We start from the raw sequence: 24,600 nt of genomic DNA, 5'->3' as shown, positions 1-24,600 counted from the left end.
CAAAATTAATGAGTTTAAGTTTTTTTTTTTTTTAAATTCTAGTGAAACATATTGAAGTACCTTAAAAATAAGACCAAAAAAGTAGGTTGCATTTGCGTGTGAGATAAAAGATCCATTGTAGAGGATCCAAATCCAATTGAGGCTAGTTTTACTCTAAAACACTGTGCATGGTACAAGAATGATACTATTTGTAAGCGTTCACATCACACTTTATGATATATTTTCAAACCTATATACCTTGTTGTCTATAGAGAAACAGAGAACAGACACTGGCAAAAAGAAAAGCTATCAACTAAGGGTCAAGTGAATTTAGTCAGTCCATGCCAGCATCATGCTTATGTATAGATGGTAAGAGCCATTTGAAAAAGCCAACATTGGTCTCTCCTTTCCATCTCAACGTTGAGTACTCAATTAACATGTTCCAAAGGTCCCCAACCGTCCATTGATGTGATAAAATCCAATCAGCAACCTGCAACAACATGTCAAACCATGTTTTTTGGACATCCTGAACCGAAAGACCAAGAGTTTATGTTGACTTGTGTTAATGGAGCTGTGCGAAATAAGGATAGTTTAATTCATGAAAGATTTTATTGCTTATGTGGAGAATGAAAAGGAATTAGGGATGAGACTGAGTATAGAAAGCGAGGAAACGACTAGGGAAGGATAACCATATAGTAAGGAATTTCAATGATCCTTTCAGATTTGGAAGCTGTGAATGAAAGGTCTAGATACCTGATCTAAGTGCCGCAATGCCTCCGAGCCAAACGTGTAGTATGCTATAAATGGTCTTAGAGCCTGGAACATATGAACAAAAGAAGAAAACAAGCCTTTGAGCATGAATGGAGAAATATAAACAGTAAATGATATAAAATCTTTTTATTTCATCTAATATCATTTACGGTGCTATTCAAGGGTTACAAACAGTAAATGTGAACATTCTGTGTAAATCAAATCAGACTAAATGAGTAAACAGATTTGACAGAGTCTTGAAGTTTCATGCGATTTCACCTTGTCAACAAACAGATTTAGTATGCACATCAGCTTCCCGGCACTTGTACAATTTAGTATCAACAATCAAGAAACAAGATGCTAAATATTAAATTTGAAAAGTTTCAATTCCAGTTGTTTCATTTTCATCCATTTTCTGATCTGATGTTAGACTTTGAGCCATACCAATTGCACTAAGTTTCAATCACATCATCCACCACTGAAAGGGCCAAAATGCCCCAAAAGGGTTAACTCAACTAGTAAGAGGATATGACCTTACCCTTTAATAACCTGGGTTGGATCAAGGGAGCACTCTAGGACTAAAATCTTTAACGCACTAGATTAATGTCAAGGAGAGCAGCTTTACAATCCTCAAGGGAGGGAATTTGACTCGGACAAAACCTAAGGATTCACTAACCATAATACCCGGCAAGAAGATACAAATGCAGATTGTTCATCAACATTTTCATACCCCAGAAGTACACTCAACCATGCCACATCAAATTGAATTACATGTACAACAAATGCAATACATATAGGTTACGTTTGGTAGGAAGCATTAAAAATAAAGGATTGGGATTGGGATTACAATTGAAAAAATCTATTAAAAGAGTATTTAGTATAAGAGATTGCTTGTTATATGAGATTAGCCAAACCCATGTATGTATGATTGGAGAATACCATGGAGGGAAGTGGTATTCCCCAATCCCACCTCTATGCGTTTGCCTAATCCCATATAATAAATAATTACTCATGCTAAGTACTATTTTAATAATTTTTTTCAATTGTAATCCTAATTGCAATCCCTAATTTTCAATGCTTCGTACCAAACAGGACAATAGGGACATTCACTTTAATGTTTAGGTGCATGTAAACGTTTCCGGATTATTCAGATGACTAAATAATGAGAATTTTGAACATAATCATATCATGATTGCTGTGAATATAAAATTACTTGAGAAGCAGCAAGCCACTGAATTATGGTCTTTACTTCAGGATCTCCTCCAAAGGCACCGCATCCCCAGTTTCCAGTAGCAACCCCAATACTATCGTGCTGCTCCTCACCATGACAGCTCTTTGGAGAATTTCTGAATGCTTCATCTGCAGATTGTACTTTGCTCACTTCCACAGATGTTGAGGTGGAAGCATAAACCTGTGGACAGAACAACGAATGTGCAAGAAAACCAAAATGATCAAAGAAGACAATCTATGGTATCAATGTATCTTAAATGAAGTATTCTCATTAAAACACTATAGCTGCTTATGTCCAGGCTATTCAAACATCATACATCAAAAGGAAAACCCAACCAGCTCAGAACTTCTGTTATCTTGCAATATTTTCCGGCACGGCTGATGTGTAGTTTGACTCAAAAAGCCACAGAATGCCTTGTTGATCTCACTGCAGGAATGAAGGTGCTGAAATCAGTTTTCCTTTTTTTGTTTTTTTCAATGGAACCAAAATCAGTATTTCAATATTGTTACAATTTGTAAAAAGTGAAAAAGGAAGATAATAATTGCATAATAATCCACTCTAAAACTATTAATTTTACATATTGCTACTCTGCCCTTTTAGTCATATGGTTTACTATTTACTTAATATGTTTAGAACTGGCATGCCACGCGCACCCTATAATGCCCTCAGAATTCACGGAGACTGAAGTTCATTGGGTCTTGTAAACTAAAAAAGTTTATAAACAAGACTTTTGTCACTTGTTGGAGTCACAGACACTAGTTTGGCCAACTTCTCCTCAGCTTGACCTCGTTAACGATTCTTACATCAAGAAATTAGTGTTCACGGACTATCCATCATCCCAAAATCCCAAATTATACTCGATTTGATTGAGAAAAAGCGTCCCAAATCAATTCTAAACATTTTCTGGGAATAATGCAGGATTCACAGTGTACTGAATTGCAATTTTCAAGGCACAATAATCTAACGTAAGGTGCTTGCATGGATGCATCATCCAATAAACCAGCATTCCAATAAACCAAGATTTACAAACCGGAGAAGAAACTTTTCCCTGTATTGTCTCATCCCTGGGCCACATAATGCATCAATTGCAACAATCCGGGTTTTACGTCTTCCAAGTTCATCTATGTCCCTTTTATCCACATAGCCACCAGAAAATCGAAATGAGGAGGCATACCTAAACAAATCAGCAAATGTAGTCATAATCAGTATATGAAGATACAATCCCGCAATTACAGAATCTCTACGTCCAAAAGGTTAAAACCTAATGTCTTTGACATCAATCAAATTATTACTTTCATATCTAATTTATCCCGCTGTATGAGTGCAAACAGCAACACAGAATGATAGAAATATCGTGACATATTTTCAGTCTGTTTTATTATTTAAAGGAGATAAAACGTACTGACCCAGCTATTAAAACTTCAATTTTTTTCTCTTGGCTATTAATTCAGACTTCAATTAGAACATCATCAATGACATATTTATAAATGAACTATTTAAAAGAAAACTAAGCCATGGAGCTTCATTGGGGATGTAAATAATATCTTTGTACTTCAGTGATACAAGAGAGTTGTAACAGAAGTTAGTGAGTAGAGAATAACTAACAGAGTTGCATAAAAATTTAGCTTAAAGTTAAACTAACTAATTTGAGATGAAACTGTGCATAACAGCATGAATTTTAAAGCAAAATTAAGTCAAAAGTTGTCAAAATTTAAGTATGGAGATATATACTGTAGCTATGCGCATTTTTTTCCCTTAAAATTATTAGTCACTTAAGGTTTAAAATTAGTCAAGCTGCATTTACCCAAAAAAAGTCAACCTACTACAAATCTCCAAGCAAAATTGCATAAAAATAATATAAACAAATAAAAATTAATACATCCCATACTTTAACTCTCACTCATTATTGAATAAAACAAGCCAAAAAAAGAAAGCAAAAATGTTCACATGCCTACTCAAATTCACACAGTTTAAATCCTTCATTGCTGCATCATACAAGATTCCCAAGAGTACAGTCAAGCAAAGCCAACCGGTAAAAAATGTATCATTAATTTTCCAACAATTTTGAAGGATATGTATTTGGCCAGGCAATCATTCCCATCGAGTGTTAAAATTAATTTTATCCATCACATTTAACATGGACATGGCAAGCAATGAACTTCAGTTATATAAAGATCTCAATTTTATATTAACTGACTAATGCTCACCCTGTATAACTGGAGAACCTTTCCACCCCAACGATTTCTATAGCCTCATTTTCTGCCATTGAAGGCAAGAAAAGCATGCCAACAATCAATTCTGGACTGACCATGAAGCGGATTTCCTCCTATATCACGTCGTTACAAAACAGTATTATATATCGAGGTGGTGATTTTCTAGAAGGAAAAGAAAATGTCAAGTTGTCAACCTACAACATTTACAAGAAGACAAAAACACATTTGCAGAAAACAGAGACAAGATATCAGGCACACTGTCCTCAAACACAAAGAGAAAGTGTGACTTAAAGGAAAAAGCCATAGTTCCAAAGTATTCAAGCATAAAAAATAATAGATGAGAACATAAGCTTATCATACCTGTACACAGCCTCTACGAAGAGCACCACCACCTAGATACTTATTTGCAAAGTCCACTTCAAGAGCTCCACCTGATTGATCCTCTATGACTCCAGAACTGTGAGTCTATATGCCAAATGATCACATGAGAAACTAAATGAAACTTTCATGTTAAAAAAAACAACATAATTTTTTTACAATTTAAAATGATTTTTTTCCATTGACAACCTCAAATCTGCATAGAGGAATGACAGAAGTGCTCCAAAAATTAGCATCAGGATAAGAAACTTGAAGGTGATTTCCATCAAAGGGAAGTACTTTCCGCTCAAATGAGACAATGCCCTTTGGCATATCAGAGCTTATTCTTTTAAAATAGTGAATGATGCACCAAATCTTATTTTCCTGCTTTTGACTATAATCATCATACAGACTCCTGAAAATATTCATGGCCAGTCTTTTAGATTCAGAATTCTTCGACAGTAGATGAAACAAGAAATTCAATACTTGGTGCTAATAGACAATAAATTGTACTGGAGAATATATGCCTTGAAAGAGAAAAAAATAGAAGCAAGTAAATAATGCCATAGACCAATTGTCCTTTGATTCATTAGTGAGGCTTAGAAACTTTTGAGAAAATACAAATAAAAGATAAAATTTAGGCAATGCAGCTTTTGATAATATTGCCACTACTAGCCAGCAGGCCTCCAAAAAGAAAAATAAAGTCTTAATAATCAAGGTTGTCATGATCTTGATTTACAATCCTAAACCATCAACACATTAAACTCTATAATCTTCCCTAAATTTCTCCGCTGCAACTACAACCTTATGATTGTTAGACATGAATTTTAACCAATGTACATTGTATTCAACATGTCTGACAGCATATAGAAAGTAAAGTATTAAATTCTAAAGTCCTATATACCATAGTTGTAATTATGCTAGAGTTTGAGGGTGCGTATGTAGTTTTCTCAAATTTTGAAAGCTCATGCTCTTTCTCCCAAGCTCCATTGGGGGAAAAAAAAAAAAAAAAAGTCCGAGCTCCAATACCCCACCCCCTCCCAACCAATCTCCCTCTCTCACTCACAGATATGGCATTGGCTCCACCATTCTGACACCACTACTACCAATGAACAAAATGAAAATTAAAATGGCAGAACAAGCATAGTTGTTAGTGGTGCCAAGGCAAAATGCCATAACGTTTAAAAATTCAAATGCAATTATGCACTACCATAAATAGAAAGTACAGTAAGTCATAGTGCGCCAGCATAGAGATCACCTGCCATAAAAGACTGTTCAGAGCTCCAACAAATATGGCTAAAAGTTACTTACGCAAACAACTCATCAAAGTTGATTGGAGGAAGATCTTTATAAGTCCTATTATCGTCTGGGAATAGGCAAAAAAGAGAGCAACAAAGGAGAGCAGCAACTAACTCCTGAAAGGAAGCAAGTAATTCACTATATTAACAAATGACTGTAATCTCATCAAATTTTCATGCCACTGGTGGCCCTAAAGCCACCAGAAAAACTCATACTCAAAGCACACGACATCATAAACATGTTATGCATGTGAAGGATTAGCTAGGAATGCATCACATGGACAATGGGAATCAACTGGTTTGAAGCAAATGTTTTGCAGATTTGATCATCAGTTTCTGTCATGCTGGTAACATTCATGAACAACTAAGTTTGCAAATCTTATAACTCTTTCCAATCTATATAGAACTTGTATCCATTCATTACTCCATAAAATTCAATTTTCTAACCAACTTCCAACAAGAGGTCAATAAAGCCAAATACAAGTACATAAAATATTATAAAGGCAAACCTGTCTGAGGAAAACTATTCCAGCTTCCTGTGATTCAAGCAAGCGTAAACCAGCACCTCCTTCTCCATCTACAATCATATCTGTACTTTGATAGTGTTCTTCCAAGAGAGAGGGAAACCGCAAAAGTAAATTTGCCAATGCTGGAATTACCTCTTCAAACCACTTCTTAGATTCCACGCCAGACATCAGCTGAATCAACAGGCCATAATTTCAGCAACCCAAAGACATGTTAAAAGGCCATAAGAACTCCTTCCAGACCCATATTTCGGCCATTTAAGGCTTGATTGTGAGGACAGCTCAGGAGTGGATGGAGGGGACTAAGTGTCCAAATTCTAACCACTAATTGGATGTGTAAAAGCAATGGAATGGGGTGAGTTCAAATGAAATGGAGCCCATCCCAACCCAACGCGCAATTTTACTCAGCTCCTCCATAGTAAGCATTTGTATTGGATTGAATTATCAATAAATTTTCATCTTCTCTGCTAAACTGCTCCATACCTTTCTTATGTTTTGCATTTTAAAATAAGTCACAGTAGAAATCCCACTCTTCAGACCTACCACACTTCATTAATGGCATTGGAACATCCAAACAATGGGAGTGGATTACCATTAAACTTCAACAAGAGTAACCATCCGTCATTTAAGTTTGGGCTCAATTTCAATTTCATCCAAAAGTTTTCTGTCAATTTCGTCCTGCATGTTCATAGAACTTCTCTATCTCTTCATTATTTCTAACACCATTCAAATTGCTAAGAAAATTAGCTAAACAGTCAAACATGAAGCCATAGCCAACATTAGATGCAAACATGGATACTACATTACCATTCAAGGTATCCAACCCAACATTTCACCCAATAATCTTGAGCATGAAGAGGGTAAGAAAAACAAAATGATGCCATTTTGAGTTTATCAGGTGTGCATTGCACGTTCCCGAAAAGGGTCCTTCGACCTTAAAATTTCAATTAACCGAGCCATGTGCCCGCCAACTGACTCTATAAAACACTCTGCTCAATCCATGACCAACAAAACCCGATCTTTTCAAAACTCTCAATCAAACCCCATAAAAATATCGAACGAAATCGATCATTAAACGCATGCAAATGCAACTAGCATCAAAGTAGCACGTAGTTAGGACAAGCTAACTGTATATTACCTCGTCGAAGAAGAAGGCGTAACCTTGTGAGGCGGAAGGGGCTAGAGGTTGAGTACAGAGACAGAGAGAGTTCCTGAGGTCGGAAATGGCGAGGAACAAGAGCTCACCGGAGTCAACTTGGCTATGAAGAGGCCCTCTTCCCAGAGCTTTGAGTGCTTCCACAACTTGGGACGGCCAAAAGAGAGAGGAAGAACGAAGAAGAAGGGGCAGAAATGGTAAAATTGACCTCAAGTCCTCTCTGTCTTCCATAGTTTCTTCCTTTGTGATTGCGAATGGAGAGGAAGAGGAGGACAACGCTTAAAAGCAAACGCAGGAGTTGCCAGTTGCGCGTATGGGCTTATAGGCTATAGGTTAATGGGAACTTTGATTAAAAAATTATGTTTGAAAAATTTAAGTGAATGTAATTATAATATGTGAATATAACGTACCTTCTACTGTGTATAACATATCTTTCTTGAAAAATTCTTAGCTGAACCTGGTCTACCACGTCATTTTTTATATGATCAACCATAAGCTAATAACTCAGCTAATTTTAATTCTAGTTGGCAGATGATTAAGCAGCCCCAATCAATTCAAATTTTATTTTCTAAACAAATAAATAAGGGTCCGAGGTTCAAAGGGAGAAATTGAAGGGGTTAGCCGGATTTACACTGGGTGCTCATCACTTATCTGGATCGTCCATATCTGATCTGGACAATCCAGATTTATTTTTATTTTTATTTTTATTTTTAAAAATAATTATTTTAATAGATATAGAATAAAAAATAAAGATAATTTTTAACTATTATTTTTTAAAAATATAATTTTTTTTATTTTAAAATAATTATTTAATAATATTAAATCTGAACCGTACAGATTAAATCTGAACGGTCCAGATTGCTCAGAGCACCAAATGGAAGCCCGGGGTTAGCCTAGCCTTCCAAAATCTTCTTCGCCAACGAGGAGTATGTCGCGTTGCCGCCGGAGAGTCTGTAGCGTTGCCGGCTAAGAGTCCGCAACTTTGCTGCATCTTCAATTTCAGTTTCGCTTCTAGTGCGCGTTCTTCCTACGGCATCTCTCTCGGCACGCACTCTTCATCAACTGTCGCACCTTCTGTCACCTTTTTGTTTAGAATTGGTCTTGGGTAAAGAAGGTTTGTAGCCGTGGATGGCATCTTCAAACTCTAGGTCTCCACCGATGCTTGGAAGGGACAAATATCGCAGGTGCTGGAACTTCTCTTTTATCTTTGCGGCGCTACTGGTTGGCAAATGAGTTTGATTCAATTTCTGGAGGAAATAATTTATTTCAACTTCTGAAATTAACAAAAAAAAAAATGGGACTCGACAAACCATGGAGAACTCTGACTCCCCTCGGCGCATCCTCTCCCGGTGACTTCCCTGTACTCGGCGACCCGAGCCAATGAAGGCCTCGAAATTTTGAGATTGCGACGATGAGGAGGCGTTGCCCAGTGAGATGGCCTGAATCTAAGATCGATTTCTTCCCTTAGGTATTCTCCCGCTCTTCTTTCCCCTTCTATGCAATTCGTTTTTCTACTGCGCCGGCTATGCAGGACATATTACTTGGGAGCCTTGAGGGGTTTGGCGGATAAAAACTTGGGGCTAACGGAAAATCACATTCATCCACCAATATTTAGGTAGAACCTCAAGTTCTTTATTCATTTGGTAATTTGGTCATTGGAATGCATGGCATCATTATCATTGCCTTCATAAAAAAATCATTAGTCATGTCAAAATCAATATACATTTTCGTGCAATCTAAGTTTTTTGTATCTTTGCTGGATATAATATAAGTTTGTTGTATTGAATGGGTGTAACAAAATTCATATAAATTCTTGATATAGCTCGCCTTCGGTGTAGGAATAAATTTCTCAGCATATGAACTTTCTGTAAATATTATTCTGCTTCATTTTTCTACCAAATTTTGGTAATAAAGATTTGGACAAATTCGTAATATTTGATTTTCGATTGTCAAAGTGCAGGATACGCAGAACATTTGTTGAAGCCAGCATCCAATGGCATCAAGTAAAGTTGATATTGGTGGAATTATGAAGACTCATGAAGGAGATTCGTTTAGACAAGGAGCAAGTCTCAAATTAATAATACAATCATGGAAGCTATGAAAATCTTGTTTTGGAAAATTGCTTATTTGATGATAATTAGAGTCAAGTTGATATTTATTATCAGCTTTTATAAATGGCCTTTGAACTTTGGGCTTGAAAATATTTTTTGAAGTCTTGGTTTGAGGGTCTTACACATAACGACACTAGAATGGGAAGAAGTTCAATACCTTGTTGGGATGATTGTGGTTGTGTATGGTTGTATTTTCTTTACTAGTTTGCTTGTAAGAGCCAGTCTCAGCTTGGAACTTATGTCATATTGAATGAATGAAGTTTTTTAACGCTTTTCACTATTACTTTACATCTATACTTATTTGCGCAGGTTCCACATGGCATATGATGGTAGACTTATGACAGTTTTTTATATATGTAGGTATACATCTCATAGGAGATGGGATATATGTGGCAACTTCATATAATAAAACCGATGCAAACTATTGGCTATGGTTTTGAAAACAGAGCAACACAATCAGCATAATAAAACTTCATCCCCTGCAAGTAATTGCCTATCACAAGTTACACGCTATGGTTGTCAAAACAAAATTATTAATAACCAATAATGGAAAATTAATAATACAAAGTCAAAAACATGAGATGAAATAACATTTGAAGCTTATTTTCTTAAAAAAATCAATTACATCTGCCCGATTAGCCTTCTAATAACATATTTGTATTTACATTCACCTGGCACTGAATAATACATTGAAAAAAACAAAGTCAAACTAGAGAGCTCTCCTAGCCGACAAATCTACATTCAGAAATCTTCATCCTTGTACTCTTCATCATTCCACCACTGATTTGAGACCAATCGCTTCCCCAACAATTCTATACCAGCAAGCACGAGCTCTAAGACATCCTCTAAAAATATGAAAAAGTGCCTCTTCCTCACCACATCCAAAGTTGCACTTCTGTCAAGAGCCAATTGTCTTCTAACCCTTTAGAATTAGTGAGAACTCTATCTTGTGCAACTGGCCATTTGAATATTCAAGTCTGAAAAAGACCAGCATCACATTAGGGAATTATAATATCAGAGCAGTGATATACTAACTAGAGATCTAGCAATTTGAACACGTTAAGTAATTTCAACAAGCACAAAGCAGGTTCGCAAGAACATTTGAACATTCAACTGGCTTTCTTTTCATTTTGATAGTGCATACCATCATTTCATTATAAATTAGACTACTGCCTAGCAAATGTTTTTAGTTCCTAGAGTAAACTGCATTTTGACATAACACCACTGATGTAGGTTCGCAAGAAACCACTGAATAAGAAAGAGCAAGCAGAGAAAGAGGAAAATCTAATCACCATGGATTCCTATGCTGACATGATTCATGAAAGGAAACTTAAGGTGAGTAACTATGTAGTGGGTTGTCCAAAAGAACTTAGCTTTTCATAATATGACAAACTTATTATGATAAAGAATTATGCATAAACCTGAAAAGGGCATCATAACATAATATTATGCATAAACATTGTCTATTTCTTAAACATTGGATCTGACTAGGATGGGTTTGATGGAACAGTCACAAAATATGTAGCAGATCATACATATGGCTTATACATCCAACACTAATTTCCCATCTAACATTTTCCTATAAGAAGGCATTAATTAAATGGACACCACTAACTCTACGTCAATACAGAACAAGACCTTACCGCCCATAAATATCTTCCGTCTAACTTACAACTGAAAGCTCTTGCTCTCTTCCCTAACAATAAACCATGTCCTCATCTCATGGTGGTCCATTTATCCATGTAGAGGGAAAAAGAAAAAATTGATATAATACTTGGAATTGCCATTCAAATATAGAGATGTGGACATCAGTTTTTGAACAAGCTGGACTAGTAGTATAACAAAGATAAAAGATAGAAGTTTCAGAACCTATGATATTTGTCCCTTTGTCCCTTCTAGGCAACAATGGAGACCTAGAGTTTGAGGATGCTGTCTACGGCTACGAACCTTCTTCACCCAAGACCAACTCTAAAGGTGATGTGGCACAACGTGAGACAGATGATGAAGAACACGTGCCGTGAGAGATGCCGTAGGAAGAACACATGCCAGAAGCGAAACTGAAATCAAAGATACAGCAAAGCTACGGACTCTTCACCGGTGACGCTAAGGACTCTCCGATAGCAACACCACATACTCCCTGCCGGCGAAGAAGATTTTGGAAGGCTGGGCTAGGGCATACTTCTTTAACCCCTTCAATTTCTACGCTGAACCTTGGTGACAAGTTTTTTTCCCAGAATTTACAGGTTTATTTATTTGTTTGGAAAAAAAAAATTGAATTGATTAGGAGCAAGTGAATCATCAGCCAACTAGGATTAAAATTACCTGAGTTGTTAGCTTGGGATTGGTCGCACCACAAATGGCGTGGCAGACCAAGTTCATGTAAGAATTTCTCGCATAAGGAGTATATTCAACAATGGTCGTGCGTCTTTACTTTACCAGATGCCATATTCTAAGCATTAAAAATTTACCCCTTATAACTTGATTAATGCATAAAGACAACAACTGTTATTTGATTCGTTAACTACTAGCTGCTTACACCACTTGATTTGATTATAAGCTTTAACCAAAAGCAAAAAGTAGTCATATTTCTTGATTAAAATTGAACAAACATTCAGAATAGTTAATACGCACACAGGCATGTCTGTATCCTACTCCCACAATGAACATTAATGCTGTAGAATTTTGCATCTTAGTTAATTATGTAACCAAAGCCTGCTAGAAGCATCTAGTGATATTTTACTACTTCTGATTTTTGATTTAAGAGTTAGTTAACTAATTTGAGTAGATTAAAAAAATTTGTTAAGTTAATTATTTGTAATAAATAGATGTTGTCTTCCTAAAACACCTTTGCTAATCATGTATATTAGTTAGAACTAAAATTTGATGAAACATGTAACATGTGCAACTACTACAAGGATTGTCTTAGGAATAATGGATAAACATGAGAGATAAAGTGAATTGAGATCTTATATTTAGGACCAAATTAAAAGTCAAACTAATTCTTATATTAAGAATCGGAGGTAATATCTCCTAGGGAGAAAAGCATAGGACATTATTAACAGTATTTATATTAATTTATTCCTACAGGCAAAAGTGGGGGAAGTGCATCTCATTTTATATTAACTTTTTTTTATTTTATTGAGTATAAATAGGGCAACATATATATTATATGCGAGTCTTAGAATTTCTACCATAATTTTGTATAGAAAAAGAATTTTTACCGTAACATCTAAGAAAACATATATTGTGTAAACAGAAATATAAAAATAACTTTTGTCCAGTGCAAAATTTGTATGGTTCACTATCATTGAATTTAGAAATCATCTAGAATTTACTTGACATCTCAATTTGACAACTTCAATGTATATCAAACTTTAAGAGAAATGAGCTCTTCTTCGTCTCTTCGTTTTATTATCCAAAACAAAGTTTGAATGTTGATTTTGTGTCATGTACAAAGACATGAATATGCAATATTTATGGATAGGAGTTTGAACGAGCAATTGGAAATATTTGGTTTAGAAAAGAATAGACCATGTGTGGTGATGATTCACTACAAAAAAATTAACTTTCAGCGGCAACAAAAGTTGCGGCTGAAAGTTTTTAGTGGTGACAAAAATTTGTGGCCCAATCATTGCCATAGTGATTGTTACTGAAACTTATTAGTGGTGACAAAGTGAGTTGCCACTAAAAGACCATTCAGCAACAACACAAAAGTCACCGCTAAAAGACCCTTCAATGACGATAAAAAAGTCACCAGAGAAAAATATGACTACTGTTAGCTGCCACTACATCATGGATGTTCATCGAGTGGGTGTCACCGCATTGATTGCCACCTCACCTCTGCCATATATCCCTACCTTGACGTGCTGCATCACTAACTGGATATTATCACCTTAAATATAGCTCTTTCATTGTTCAAACTCTTGACCTCCTCCTTCTACGTGCCTTCTTTTTGCCATTAAGTTGGAATGAATCTAGTGATAATTGTTGCAAAATTATATATATATATATACTAGTAATAAAATATTGAAATAGACTTTCAGTGTCCTTTAGCCTAAAGACGATCATATTAAATATTGTTAAATAATAATACTATTATTAAATATTTATAATTAATTTTATTATTTGATTAAAATATTTATTTATAATATCCATTTTGTATTAAAAAATACAATTTATACAATATTATTTGTGGTATATATTTTTATTTTTAATTATTCAAGTTATTATATTATATATTTATAATTTGAAAAATGGAAATAGTATATAAAAAATAATAAAATTTAATTATAAATTTTATCATGATTATTTAACTCTCTCTCACACATATAATTATAATATCTCACTTTCACACACACATTCATTCCTCCCTCCTTCCCTCTCTCTTACTCTCACACACTCCATATTATCTCTCTAACCCTCTCTTTCTCTCTCTTTCTAACACAATAACATGTGAAAATACTTTATTTTGTCATAACAAATCATATTAATGAACAAAATTATTGTCTAAATATAATAGTTTTTTTTAAAAAAACTTAAAATAATAATACAAAGTTAAAATAGACTTTTTGCAGAGACACGTCGCTGCTAAAATTAGGTACTTTGCTAAAAGCCCTTTTCAGTAGCAACATTAGGGATCCGTTGGGTTGATGATGAAAAAAATAACTTATTTTTAATCTGACTTTTAGAAAAGTAAGATTGGATAAGCTAAATTGTATTTAGATTAGAGTTTTAAAAGGTTAATTTGTAAAAATAAGATTGGCAAAATGTTGTTTAGATTATGATTAAGAAAAAATAAGTTTGTTTGTAAAATTATCAAAATAGGTATGAGTTTTAATAAATAATAAAATATGATTAAAAAATAATTTAACATAATACAATGAATTTAAATTAATTTAATATGAAGAAATGAAATTTAATAGGTGAATTAAATTTTAAAACTTTAAAAAATTATAAAAAATATTTTAAATATAAAGTGAAATAAGACGTCACTTTGTAAGAATAGGCGCAGGAGGGAAGAAGAAATATTCCCAGGGACTATCAAGAACTGTACATGGGGATGGGATTGCGATTCTAGGTGATCGGAAATTCTGAGAAGGCAAGCGACGATGACAAACAGGGCAAGTATCGTTTTGGTCAATGTTGAGCCAAACATGGATACATTCGAAGCAAAAGAAATGGTCACAAGGTAATTTGCCTGCATCTCCTCCTAATTTGAACTCCTCCTTGCATATGGGACGTGGTTTTCACTCTTGTAATCGCCTCCGTTATTTCCATATTCCTAACCAAATCAACATGATCATCTTCAAACCCTGAGATTTCAGTTACATTTACACGGATTTGTGGAACCCGACTATGGTTTTGTAGATGATGTTGCAGGAGCTGATCCACAATAAACAAAGGCGACGACGGTGGATAGAGTTGCCAATCAACTTTAGTAGCTGAATGGGAAGTGTAAGGTATGGCATCTTCAGTGGCTGGGCTCAGCGTCTCCGGTGACTTTGGTTGCAGAATGGTCCTGAATTAAGCTCTTCAGACTTAACAAAATAAGCTCTTCTTCCTGGCTTAATTTACACTGCACGGTCAGTTAGCTTATTTTCAATACGCTCAATATGTTATAAGCCCTCCCAAATGGTTGATCAATTTTCAACCGGGCTTTGTTAAAATTAAGCCACGTTTGAACTAGCAAACGCTAACCTAAACAGGCATTAGGTCACCACTAAAAATATACTTTCAATGGACATGGTTAGCCGCCACCAACATCATGTTTGGTACAGGGTTTTCGAAAGAGAAGGAAGGGAAGTTACTCCCCTCCCCTTGTTTGGCCGGTGTAATATTTTAGGAAGGGAGGGGAGTTGCTCCCCTTCCCTTGTTTGGTTAAGATATTTTTTAAAGAGGGGAGGGGCTCTTCTTCCCTCCTCTTCCCTTCTAACCTCCCCTCCAAAAGGGGGTTTTTTTAAAGAGGAGATGAGAGATAATATTTTAATTCCTCATATACGCTTTCAATTTGTTAACTCTTAATCAGTTGTAAACATTTCTACGTAAGAGAGTTGTTTTGAACATCTAACAAGAGGTTGTTGAGATAATTGTCTCCAAAATTAGTAAGCATTTGTGAACCTTTGTTTTTTCTCTTCTTCTAATTCCAAGAGGCCGTCGGTATTTTCTTTTACCTTCAAGGTCTTTTCTCTGATTGAAATATATCACTCATGACTTTTTATCTTGATATCCTATAAGTGTGTGACTATGTCTTGAAAGTCAAAATTGGTTAATTGCATTATATATATAGTTATATCTTAATAAAATAAGAAAGTGAGAAAATTCATTTAAATTTTATAATGTTAAAATAGTTAATTTTTTATTAGAACAAAATAAGATGTAACTAAAATTTCTCCCTCCTCTCCCCTCCCTTCCAATCAATCCAAACAAGAGATCATTAAAATAACTTCCCTCCCTTCCCCCCTCCCCTCCCCTCCCCTTTGTAGCTACCCTCCCCTTTCCTCCCCTCCCCTTCTCTTGATTAAAATCCCTCCCCTCTCCTTCCCTCCGTCATGCCAAACACAGCGTAAAGGTATACTTTCAGAAGCAATATTAGGAGTTGCAGATAATAGTCATCGTTGAAAGTAAGAATTTCAACAGTGACTCTTAATGTCACTGTTGAAAGTCACACTTTTAGTGGCAAAATTTTGTGTGGTTAGTTAGGTTAATTATAATAAATATGCGTTTTCGTTTTTAAAATAATTTTGTTAATCATGTGTATTAAAATGAAAACCTTTTAACATGTATAATCATCATCATAGAGATTATTTTGAGAGAAATAAATAAATATGAAAAATAAAGTAGATTAAAGTCATATATTTAGATTCAAATTGAATCTTCAACTAATTCTTATATTTAGAACCTAAGGTAATATTAAACTTTGAGAAACTTGATAAACAAAGAAAAATACAAGATACTATATTTCAAGTCCTCACATTTCACCATAGCCCCCATTAATTTTATGCTTAACGTGCATACTCATAAAACTAAATATAATACTTGGAAGAAATAAGGGTTCAAATAGCAATTGTAAATTGTTGGCCAAAAAAAAAAAAAGAGAAGCAATTGTAAATTGAAAAACCAGCTTTATTTCACTTCTGACTTCTCTAAGAGAACTAATTATTCATCTCTTCTTGACATTAGAAAAGCAAAAAAAGAAACGAAATTGCATGCTCTTTCCCCTTGTTCAGCTGAAAATCAAAAAGGTTTCCACCTTAAGCGTCTATAAGTTTTCCCTCCACGGTGTTCATATGTGAAATCAATCTGAGGGATAACCTTGTACAGCATGTCATCTACATATTTGAAGTATCGAGATCTCCATTGCTAACAAAAAATAATGGGAAAGATAATAATACCAAGGCCAAAAGTAAATCCCAATTCAGCACTTAAGAAATTCCAATCGATGCCATTGCCATGATTTGATTCATCAGATGTTGTCGGGGTCAACAATCCTGGCACATCATCAAAATTGCAATTTTGTATCAATGGAGGCCCACATAAACCATTGTTTCCTTTGAAGGAATCAGCCTCAAATGATTGAATTTGAGTACCCGTTGGGATTGGCCCTATCAGATGATTATAGGATAGGTTGAGAACTTCAAGGAAATTTAGACTTGCGAGTTCTAATGGAATTCTTCCACTGATAGAGTTCATTGACAAGTCTAATGATTCAAGATGCTTCAAGTTTCCTACAGATGAAGGAATATTGCCTGAAAAAGCATTCTTTGACAAGTTAAGAGCAAGAAGTGCTTTGAAATTCATAATTTCCTCTGGTATTGGCCCTTCAAAATGATTGGATGAGAAATCCAAGGAAGCAAAGGTGAACAAAATCTTGACGAACTTTTGTTGTATTCCTTTGTTGACAATTGTCACTGAATCCAAGTAACTACGACGACCAAAATCATATGCATTGACATCAAAGAATATGCTATTGATCACAAATTGTGATTCTGTTGATATAATTTTGGCTAGCTTCGATGCAAGATCTTTGTTCACAGAGGATATTCCAGCGTTGACGTCCATGAGATTAATGTTGTCATAGATGTCAATATACAACTGGCCCAACTTTGATTTGCCGTCATCTTCATCAGGCATCATCAATGATTTCCAACTTTGCAAAAGTGCAATAGGTAAAGCACCACTTAAATTATTTGATGCCACATCAATAATTTGAGGTGCCTTCCACTTTCCATTGCTATTTGGACATTCAAGGCTCCCATAAAATCGATTTAACCTGAGAATAATGACTCTTAAGGTGGGTATGTTCCCTAAGAAACATGGAAATCTATCTATCAATTGATTGTTTCCGAGGTTTATGACTTGCAGTTTAAGGCAATTAACCAAAGATGTGGGATTTTACCACTCAAGAAATTTTCATTCAGGTCCAAGAATTGGAGGGCACAAGAAGTTGAAAATGTGTCTGAAATATGGCCTGTGAGGTTGTTTCCAGCTAGATTCAACACCCTATGAGTCGAACTCATTCTTATCAAACACTCAGGAATGGAACCATTGAATTGATTATCAGAAAGATCAAGCATCCGAAGTGAAGACATGTTACAGAGGGATTTTGGGATTTTCCCCTGAAAATTATTATTTGCAAGGGAGAGAGAAGTTGCGAAAGGGATATGGTTACCAATTTCTGGTGGGTCAATTAGGCTGAACTTATTGCTTGAGTAGTCCAAATGGAACACATTTTTTGGAAGTATGGGAGTTGGGCCTTTGAGTTGGTTGGAATGAAGATCAAGAGAAAACAAATTGGAGCTAATGTTTTCAAAAGGACCTTCCAAATCTGTTAGAAAATTGTTGGAAAGATTTAAGAAAACCAATGAATGAAACCTCCAAATCCAATTAGGTATTGTTCCTTGAATTTGGTTGCTAGATAGGTCAAGGTACAACAAATTGGATTGATGTCTGAGAAATCTTGGAAACTCTGTCAACTTGCAAGAAGCCAACATGAGGTTGCTCAATTTAGGGAATGGTGACTGATGACTTTGGTTAGAAACTAAAGTTCCATTAACCAGCAAGTTGTTATGAGAGAGATCTAATGTCACCAAATTTTGCATGCTTTTGAACATATCCAAGTGTATGGTTCCATTGAACTTGTTTGAGGAAAACTCGATGAAACTTAGTTTTTTGAGATGAAAGATAGACAGAGGAATATGCCCTTGTAAATTATTCCCACTGATATCGAGGAACTCTAATGGGGAAGAAGAAGCATTTGGAAATTCATCCAATAGACCCTCAAATTTATTATGAGAAAGACTCAGTCCATGCAAATATGGAAGTGTAAAAGGAGATGATGGAACACTGCCATTGAGAAAATTGCGACCTAAATCAATGAAGACAAGATTTTCAAGGCCCTTGAAATAAAAAGATGGAACTTCACCCTCCAAGCCATTGTTACTGATAGACAGATGTGAAAGATTCTTTGACATATTGAAAAATGGAAGAGAACCAGTGAAGTTGTTGAATGACAAGTCTATATGAACAAGTGAAGTCAGTTCTGAAATAGAACTGGGAAGCCTACCATGGAATTTGGAGTTTGACAGATCCAATGAAGACACCATCCTCAAATTGTGAATAGAAGTTGGTAGTTGCCCTGAAAAACATGTATGACTAAGGTTCAATGAGCGTAGAAATACATTATGCTGGAAATATGGTAGAGAGCCTTGAAGATTTTGATTATCTGACAAATCAAGGACTTGCAAGTTGGATATCTGGAAGATTTGTTTTGGGAACATCCCAATCAAATTGCAATTTCTAAGATGCAGGGTGGTTAAATTGGTTAAACCACCAAAGGTCTCAGGCACAGAGCTTGAGAAATTATTATTGTTCAACCGAAGAACTGAGAGAGATTGAAGCTTTACAAGTGATGAATCAATAGGTCCAAGGAGAAAACAAGAAGACATACTAACAATTTGAAGATTTTGTAGTAAAGATAGTGCTTGGCCCCACTCCTTTCCTTTAATAGACATCTTCACACCATCAAGATATAGTTCTTTAATTTCTGTGAGGTTCTGCAAGAACTTTGCCTTATTTGTCTCTTCAAGTTTTGTGGTGTGAAGTGAGGTTGATAAATCAAGAAAAACTAGCTTTCTCAGATAAGATATCTCATTTGGAATCTGACCCTTAAAACCTGCATTTGACAAATTCAAATACCTCAAGTTTTTCAGCCTGTGCAACTCCGAAGGAACCTCAGAATCAAACTCATTATAAGCCAAGTTCAAATTTTGCAGAAATTGCAAGTTGAAGAGGCTGCTGGAATTGTCAAGTCCTCCAGAGATGGATTCTTCACTAAGATCAAGAGCTATAACATGTGCCTTATTGTCACATGTTACTCCATTCCATTCACAGAAATCATGACTTTGGTTCCAATAAACCAATTTTTCGGACATGGAAGGGTTGAATACAAGGTTGTTCCTTAGATGAAGCAATGCAGATTTTTGATGGCTAATATAATTACTAGTCACAACAAAGATATTGATGCCCGAGTTTATGATGCAGAAAGGTACCAAGAAAAGCCATAAGGTTAGGATGGACCTCATTGCATATAAGAGACTCTAGTCCTCTCTATTAATGATCAAATGAGGAAGGTGAAGGCTGTTTTTTGCCTTATCAAAGCACATTATTCTTTTATACATTGTCACTTGCGTTAGAATTGAATGATTCTAAGTCGTACGTTAATCTCAAAGTCTCTTCAATCTCAACAGTCAGATATACATCCCATCATGGCATCAAGATCCCAATTTTCTCATAGAAGCTTTTAGCGTAGTCTGTAAGTTTGCATGACTTTCCATTCCATATTCTTACGTTGTCTTAATTGTGATGGTCACTATGAGAGACCCCCTGCCAAGTCCCTTTACTTCACATTATTCTTTTATACATTGTCACTTGCATTAGAATTGAATGATTCTAAGTTTATGTTAATTTCAAAGTCTCTTTAATCTCAACAGTGAGATAGACATCCCATCATGGCATCAAGCCCCTAATTTTCCCATATAAGCTTTTAGCATAGTTTGTAAGTTTGCATGACTTTCCATTCCATGTTCCTACGTTGTCTTGATTGTGATGGTCACTACGAGGGATCCCTCGGCCAAGTCCCTTTACTTCCATATATTGTTTTGTAATACTTTAAGAGCTTAAAGAGGTTGTTTTGGTCATAAATATAAAAATATAATCAACTTTCTCTTTTAAATTTATAATTTTTGTCCTATATTATTCTTATTATTACATATGTTAAAAAGAATTTTATTAATGAAGTACTACCTCTAGTCCTAAATACAAAAGCTAGTTGACTATTTTAAATATAAAACTCAAATCCAATTTGTCTCCAAAATTTATAATGTGTTCTAAAAAATATTCCTGTTGATTGTAAAGTATTTTCACCCAAGTATAGTTTCAATGTACATGATTGAATAAAGGTAATTTAAGAAAATCTATCCATATTTATTACAAATAACTATTTAACTAATTTTCTTAATCTCTCCAATTTAGTTATTTAACTCTCATGTTAAGGATCAAAAGTAATAGTTTTTAACATCAATAATTAAAAGAGCTCTTTTAGAAAAATCCATGCACACTTTTTTTACAAATAATAAAACTAGCCAATTTCATTAATTTTCAGTAAACTAGTTAAATCTGGCTCTTATGTACACATAGGACACAGGGTATGGTTTTTCTTCAAAGGAAGAGATTTATGAGCATCGTCAAAATCTTTTCTATTTTTTAAGAAATTCTTATGTGCACTGGGAGTACCATGTCATTTGTGATCTCTACAATTAGATGAAACCAACTCAAGACAAATTAAATTCAGTCTCACATGGCATCATTAGTCAAAGAAATAAAAAGTCGTGGGTCCCACAAAAATTTATATTTATCTCCGTCAATTTAATGCCTCTCTCTTCTTTCCATTTCTACTTCCAACAATGCCCTTCTTTTCTCTTCCATCAAAAACCGCCAAATCGCTCGGCTGTGAGAAAACCACGCTAAAGAACCTTTATCCTTTTTCATTCTGCCAAGACACCACGACGCCAACGTGCTTCCCCACAACATATTAATTGTTATATTAAAAATATTTGTTTACAACATTTATGTTAACTAATAAGTTAATGTTACAAAATAATAAATACATAGTTATATATTAAAATATTTATTCATATCTGATATACATTTAAATAAAATTCAGTGGTGTTATAAAATTTTAGTTTTCTTAATATATTTTCACATGTATTAAATTTTTTCACCTTAAACGTTTATATGCATATGCATATGTAAATAAAATGACAAAATGGACCCAAGGGATATATGCATATTGCATAAAAAATCACATATAACAAGAGTTGATCTGATAAACCTAATTAATATAAGTAAATTGATGTAAGTTTTGTCTTTTAAAAAATATTATCTTCATTTTAAATATACGAGCTAGATAAGATATTCATTTTAGGACTAAATGTAAGACTTAGTTTATTATATCTATCAAGTTTGTAGTTTTTTGCCTTAAAGTATTCTTATTTATTATATATAGTAAGAAAATTTTCATGAACGGGTAATGTGATTATAATGCATATGATTTAAAAAATATTTTAAGAAAATTAATACATATTTGTTGTAAATAATTAATACAACTAAATTTATTAATATTTATAAATTAGTTATCTAACTTTTATATTCAAAATCAACTATAAAAGCATGTGCGTGTCACAATTTAATTAAAAATTGACAAGTTAAAAAATTTATCTAAATGTGGATTAAAATTTAAAAGAATTTGCAAAATTGCAATAACAATCAAAGTTTACTAAGTAATAAAATAGTTTTTTCCACTCAAAAATTATATATATATATATATATATAAACCTATGTATTTGTCATTTTGTAACATTAACTTAGTTAGTAAAAATTTTATAAATAAAGATTTTTAATATATTGCCGAGAGGGCACGTTGGTGGAATGGGGTTACTTGTGAAGGTTTTCCGGGGCGGTTCTCAAATTTGAACGGATGACAGATTTGGTGGGTTGATGGAAGAGGAAAAAGGGGCATTGTTGGAAGTGAAAATGGAAGGAAGACAAAGGCATTAAATTGACGGAGAGAGAAAATTGCTAAATAAATATTTTTGTGGGACCCACGACTTTTTATTTCTCTGACTCTGACCAGTGATGTCTTGTGAGATTGAATTTCTCTGAGCTGGTTTCGTGACTTTCGTCAAATTGGGAAGATCGCAAATGGCGCTGCTCTTGGTGCATACAAGAATTTCTCTTATTTTTTTCCATCTGTTCAAAATCTTAGCTGGTGCGTAAAAGTCAGTTTAAAAAGTAAAATTAATTAAATTGAAGAAAAACATAAATGTAAAAGAGAAGATAATCAGAGGTTACGAGTCTACAAATTTAAGTTGACAGTTCAAGCTTTGAATTAAAAGCCCCTTCTATGAAAACTACACAAGCGCAAATTGCAGACATTATATAAGTGCCGGTGTTGGTCAAAGTTCAACTAAATTAAAATGATACTCTTTTGATGTTTAATATAATATTTATTTAACTAATTTAATTATATTAAGAAAGTTATATGAGTTAGTTAATTATAAGAAATATGATATGTTTTTTCTAAAACACCATAATCATTTTTCTTAATATTCTCTCTTCCTCTTCTACTTGATTATGGTTGAGGAAGTATCATGGGATAATTTAGAAAAAATTGATAAATATGAAAAATAGGTCTTATATTTAGGACTAAAATCAACTCAACAATTAAATCTTATATTAAGGTTCGGAAGAGTACCTTTCTTTCAGCATATGTTTCAAAATGTTCAACTCTGAAAATAGAAATAAATAATCTTATAAAAATTTGGAAGATAAAGTAGAATAGAGTTTTATATATATAACCAAATTTAATTTCTAACTAGCTCTTATATTAAGTATATAAAGTGATATCTAATACTATTATTATATATCGGATGAAATGAGTTGGCTCTTACGTCAAGTATTAAAGTATTATACGATGATATTATTTTGGATACATTTCCCTAGTATTGATATATATACACACTACGATATACTCCATAATTTAAGTTGATTATGGAGTAGCATCTAAGATATAATTGGTTGTGAAATACAGAAGGAAAGAGAAAACATTTACAAAATAAAAAATATGACATCGTTGTATCTATTAGTTAATTATCAATTTTGTTTGCCCAAAACCATTTTTATTCGTGATATTATTAACACTAATCTAGTTGGGCATAAAAAAGGAACAGTTATCTACAGGAAATACCCATCAGATATTTTTTTCCCTATGGAAAAATTACAACTACCATAGAGAAAATCTAATAAGATGGGGGGTGAATTTATAGTATAATGAAAGAAACTTTAAAAGTTAAAGCATAAGGAGGACGGTAAATTCTTAGGTAAACATTGTCTATTTCTTAAACATTAGGTCTGAGTAGCATGGGTTTGATGGAACAGTCACAAAATATGTAGCAAATCATACATATAGCTTATACATCTAACATTTTCCCATAAGAAGGCACTAATTAAATAGACACCACTAACTCTGCGTCAAGACATAACAAGACCTTACCGTCCATAAATATCTTCCATTTAACAATAAACCATGTCCTCATCCCATGGTGGTCCATTTATCCATGTAGAGGACAAAAGAAAAACTTGACGTAATACTTGGAATTGCCATTCAAATATGAAGAACGCGTGACACGAGAGATGCCGTAGGAAGAACGCACGCTAGAAGTGAAACTGAAATCAAAGATGCAGCAAAGCTATGGACTCTTCACCGTGACGCTAGGGACTCTCTGACAGCAACGCTACATACTCCCTGCCGACGAAGAAGATTTTGGAAGGCTCAGCTAGGGCATACTTTTTCAACCCCTTCAATATCTCTGTTGAACCTTGGTGACGAGTTTTTTCCCTAGAATTTAGAGGTTTATTTATTTGTT

At 34.3% G+C, this 24,600-nt stretch overlaps 2 protein-coding genes across 5 annotated transcripts; both read right to left on the bottom strand.

Annotated features, from left to right (window-relative positions):
- Positions 1–160: 160 nt before the first annotated feature.
- Positions 161–7,769, bottom strand: LOC114749254 (poly(ADP-ribose) glycohydrolase 1). Of its 4 annotated transcripts, none has more exons than XM_028937748.1 (11): positions 7,491–7,769; positions 6,338–6,526; positions 5,842–5,945; positions 4,741–4,945; positions 4,534–4,638; positions 4,168–4,286; positions 2,991–3,134; positions 2,296–2,386; positions 1,943–2,140; positions 733–795; positions 161–469 (listed from the first exon to the last, which is right to left on the bottom strand). In XM_028937748.1, the coding sequence occupies exons 1-11, from the start codon at positions 7,737–7,739 to the stop codon at positions 314–316; spliced, it is 1,623 nt and encodes a 540-aa protein (XP_028793581.1). In that variant the 5' UTR covers positions 7,740–7,769; the 3' UTR covers positions 161–313. The 4 variants fall into 4 exon arrangements, with proteins under 4 accessions (XP_028793581.1, XP_028793582.1, XP_028793583.1 ...); XM_028937749.1 differs by having other exon boundaries at positions 1,979–2,140; XM_028937750.1 differs by having other exon boundaries at positions 4,741–4,747.
- Positions 7,770–14,800: 7,031 nt separating this feature from the next.
- LOC114749249 (receptor-like protein 32) lies at positions 14,801–20,049 on the bottom strand. The gene is made up of 3 exons (XM_028937743.1): positions 18,015–20,049; positions 17,011–17,922; positions 14,801–15,060 (listed from the first exon to the last, which is right to left on the bottom strand). The coding sequence occupies exons 1-3, from the start codon at positions 20,047–20,049 to the stop codon at positions 14,801–14,803; spliced, it is 3,207 nt and encodes a 1,068-aa protein (XP_028793576.1).
- Between the last annotated feature and the right edge of the window lie 4,551 nt (positions 20,050–24,600).

The sequence above is a fragment of the Neltuma alba genome, unplaced genomic scaffold, assembly GCF_004799145.2.
Source record: "Neltuma alba isolate B1F8T4 unplaced genomic scaffold, ASM479914v2 tig00006003_pilon, whole genome shotgun sequence".
In the NCBI taxonomy this organism is placed as follows: Eukaryota; Viridiplantae; Streptophyta; class Magnoliopsida; order Fabales; family Fabaceae; genus Neltuma; species Neltuma alba.
The sequence above is the reverse complement of the archived record's forward strand: the minus strand, read 5'-3'. Positions and strand labels throughout refer to the sequence as shown.

Coding starts and splice junctions, on each gene's coding strand:
- LOC114749249 (XM_028937743.1), bottom strand. CDS start 20,049: ATGTCCGAAAAATTGGTTTATTGGAACCAAAGTCATGATTTCTGTGAA. Junction 17,923..18,014: donor GAATGAAAATTTCTTGAGTG/GTAAAATCCCAC, acceptor CATGTTTCTTAG/GGAACATACCCACCTTAAGA. Junction 15,061..17,010: donor GGGATTTACTTTTGGCCTTG/GTATTATTATCT, acceptor CTTCCCATTCAG/CTACTAAAGTTGATTGGCAA.
- LOC114749254 (XM_028937748.1), bottom strand. CDS start 7,739: ATGGAAGACAGAGAGGACTTGAGGTCAATTTTACCATTTCTGCCCCTT. Junction 5,946..6,337: donor GAATAGTTTTCCTCAGACAG/GTTTGCCTTTAT, acceptor GCTTCCTTTCAG/GAGTTAGTTGCTGCTCTCCT. Junction 2,141..2,295: donor ATAACAGAAGTTCTGAGCTG/GTTGGGTTTTCC, acceptor TTCTGTCCACAG/GTTTATGCTTCCACCTCAAC.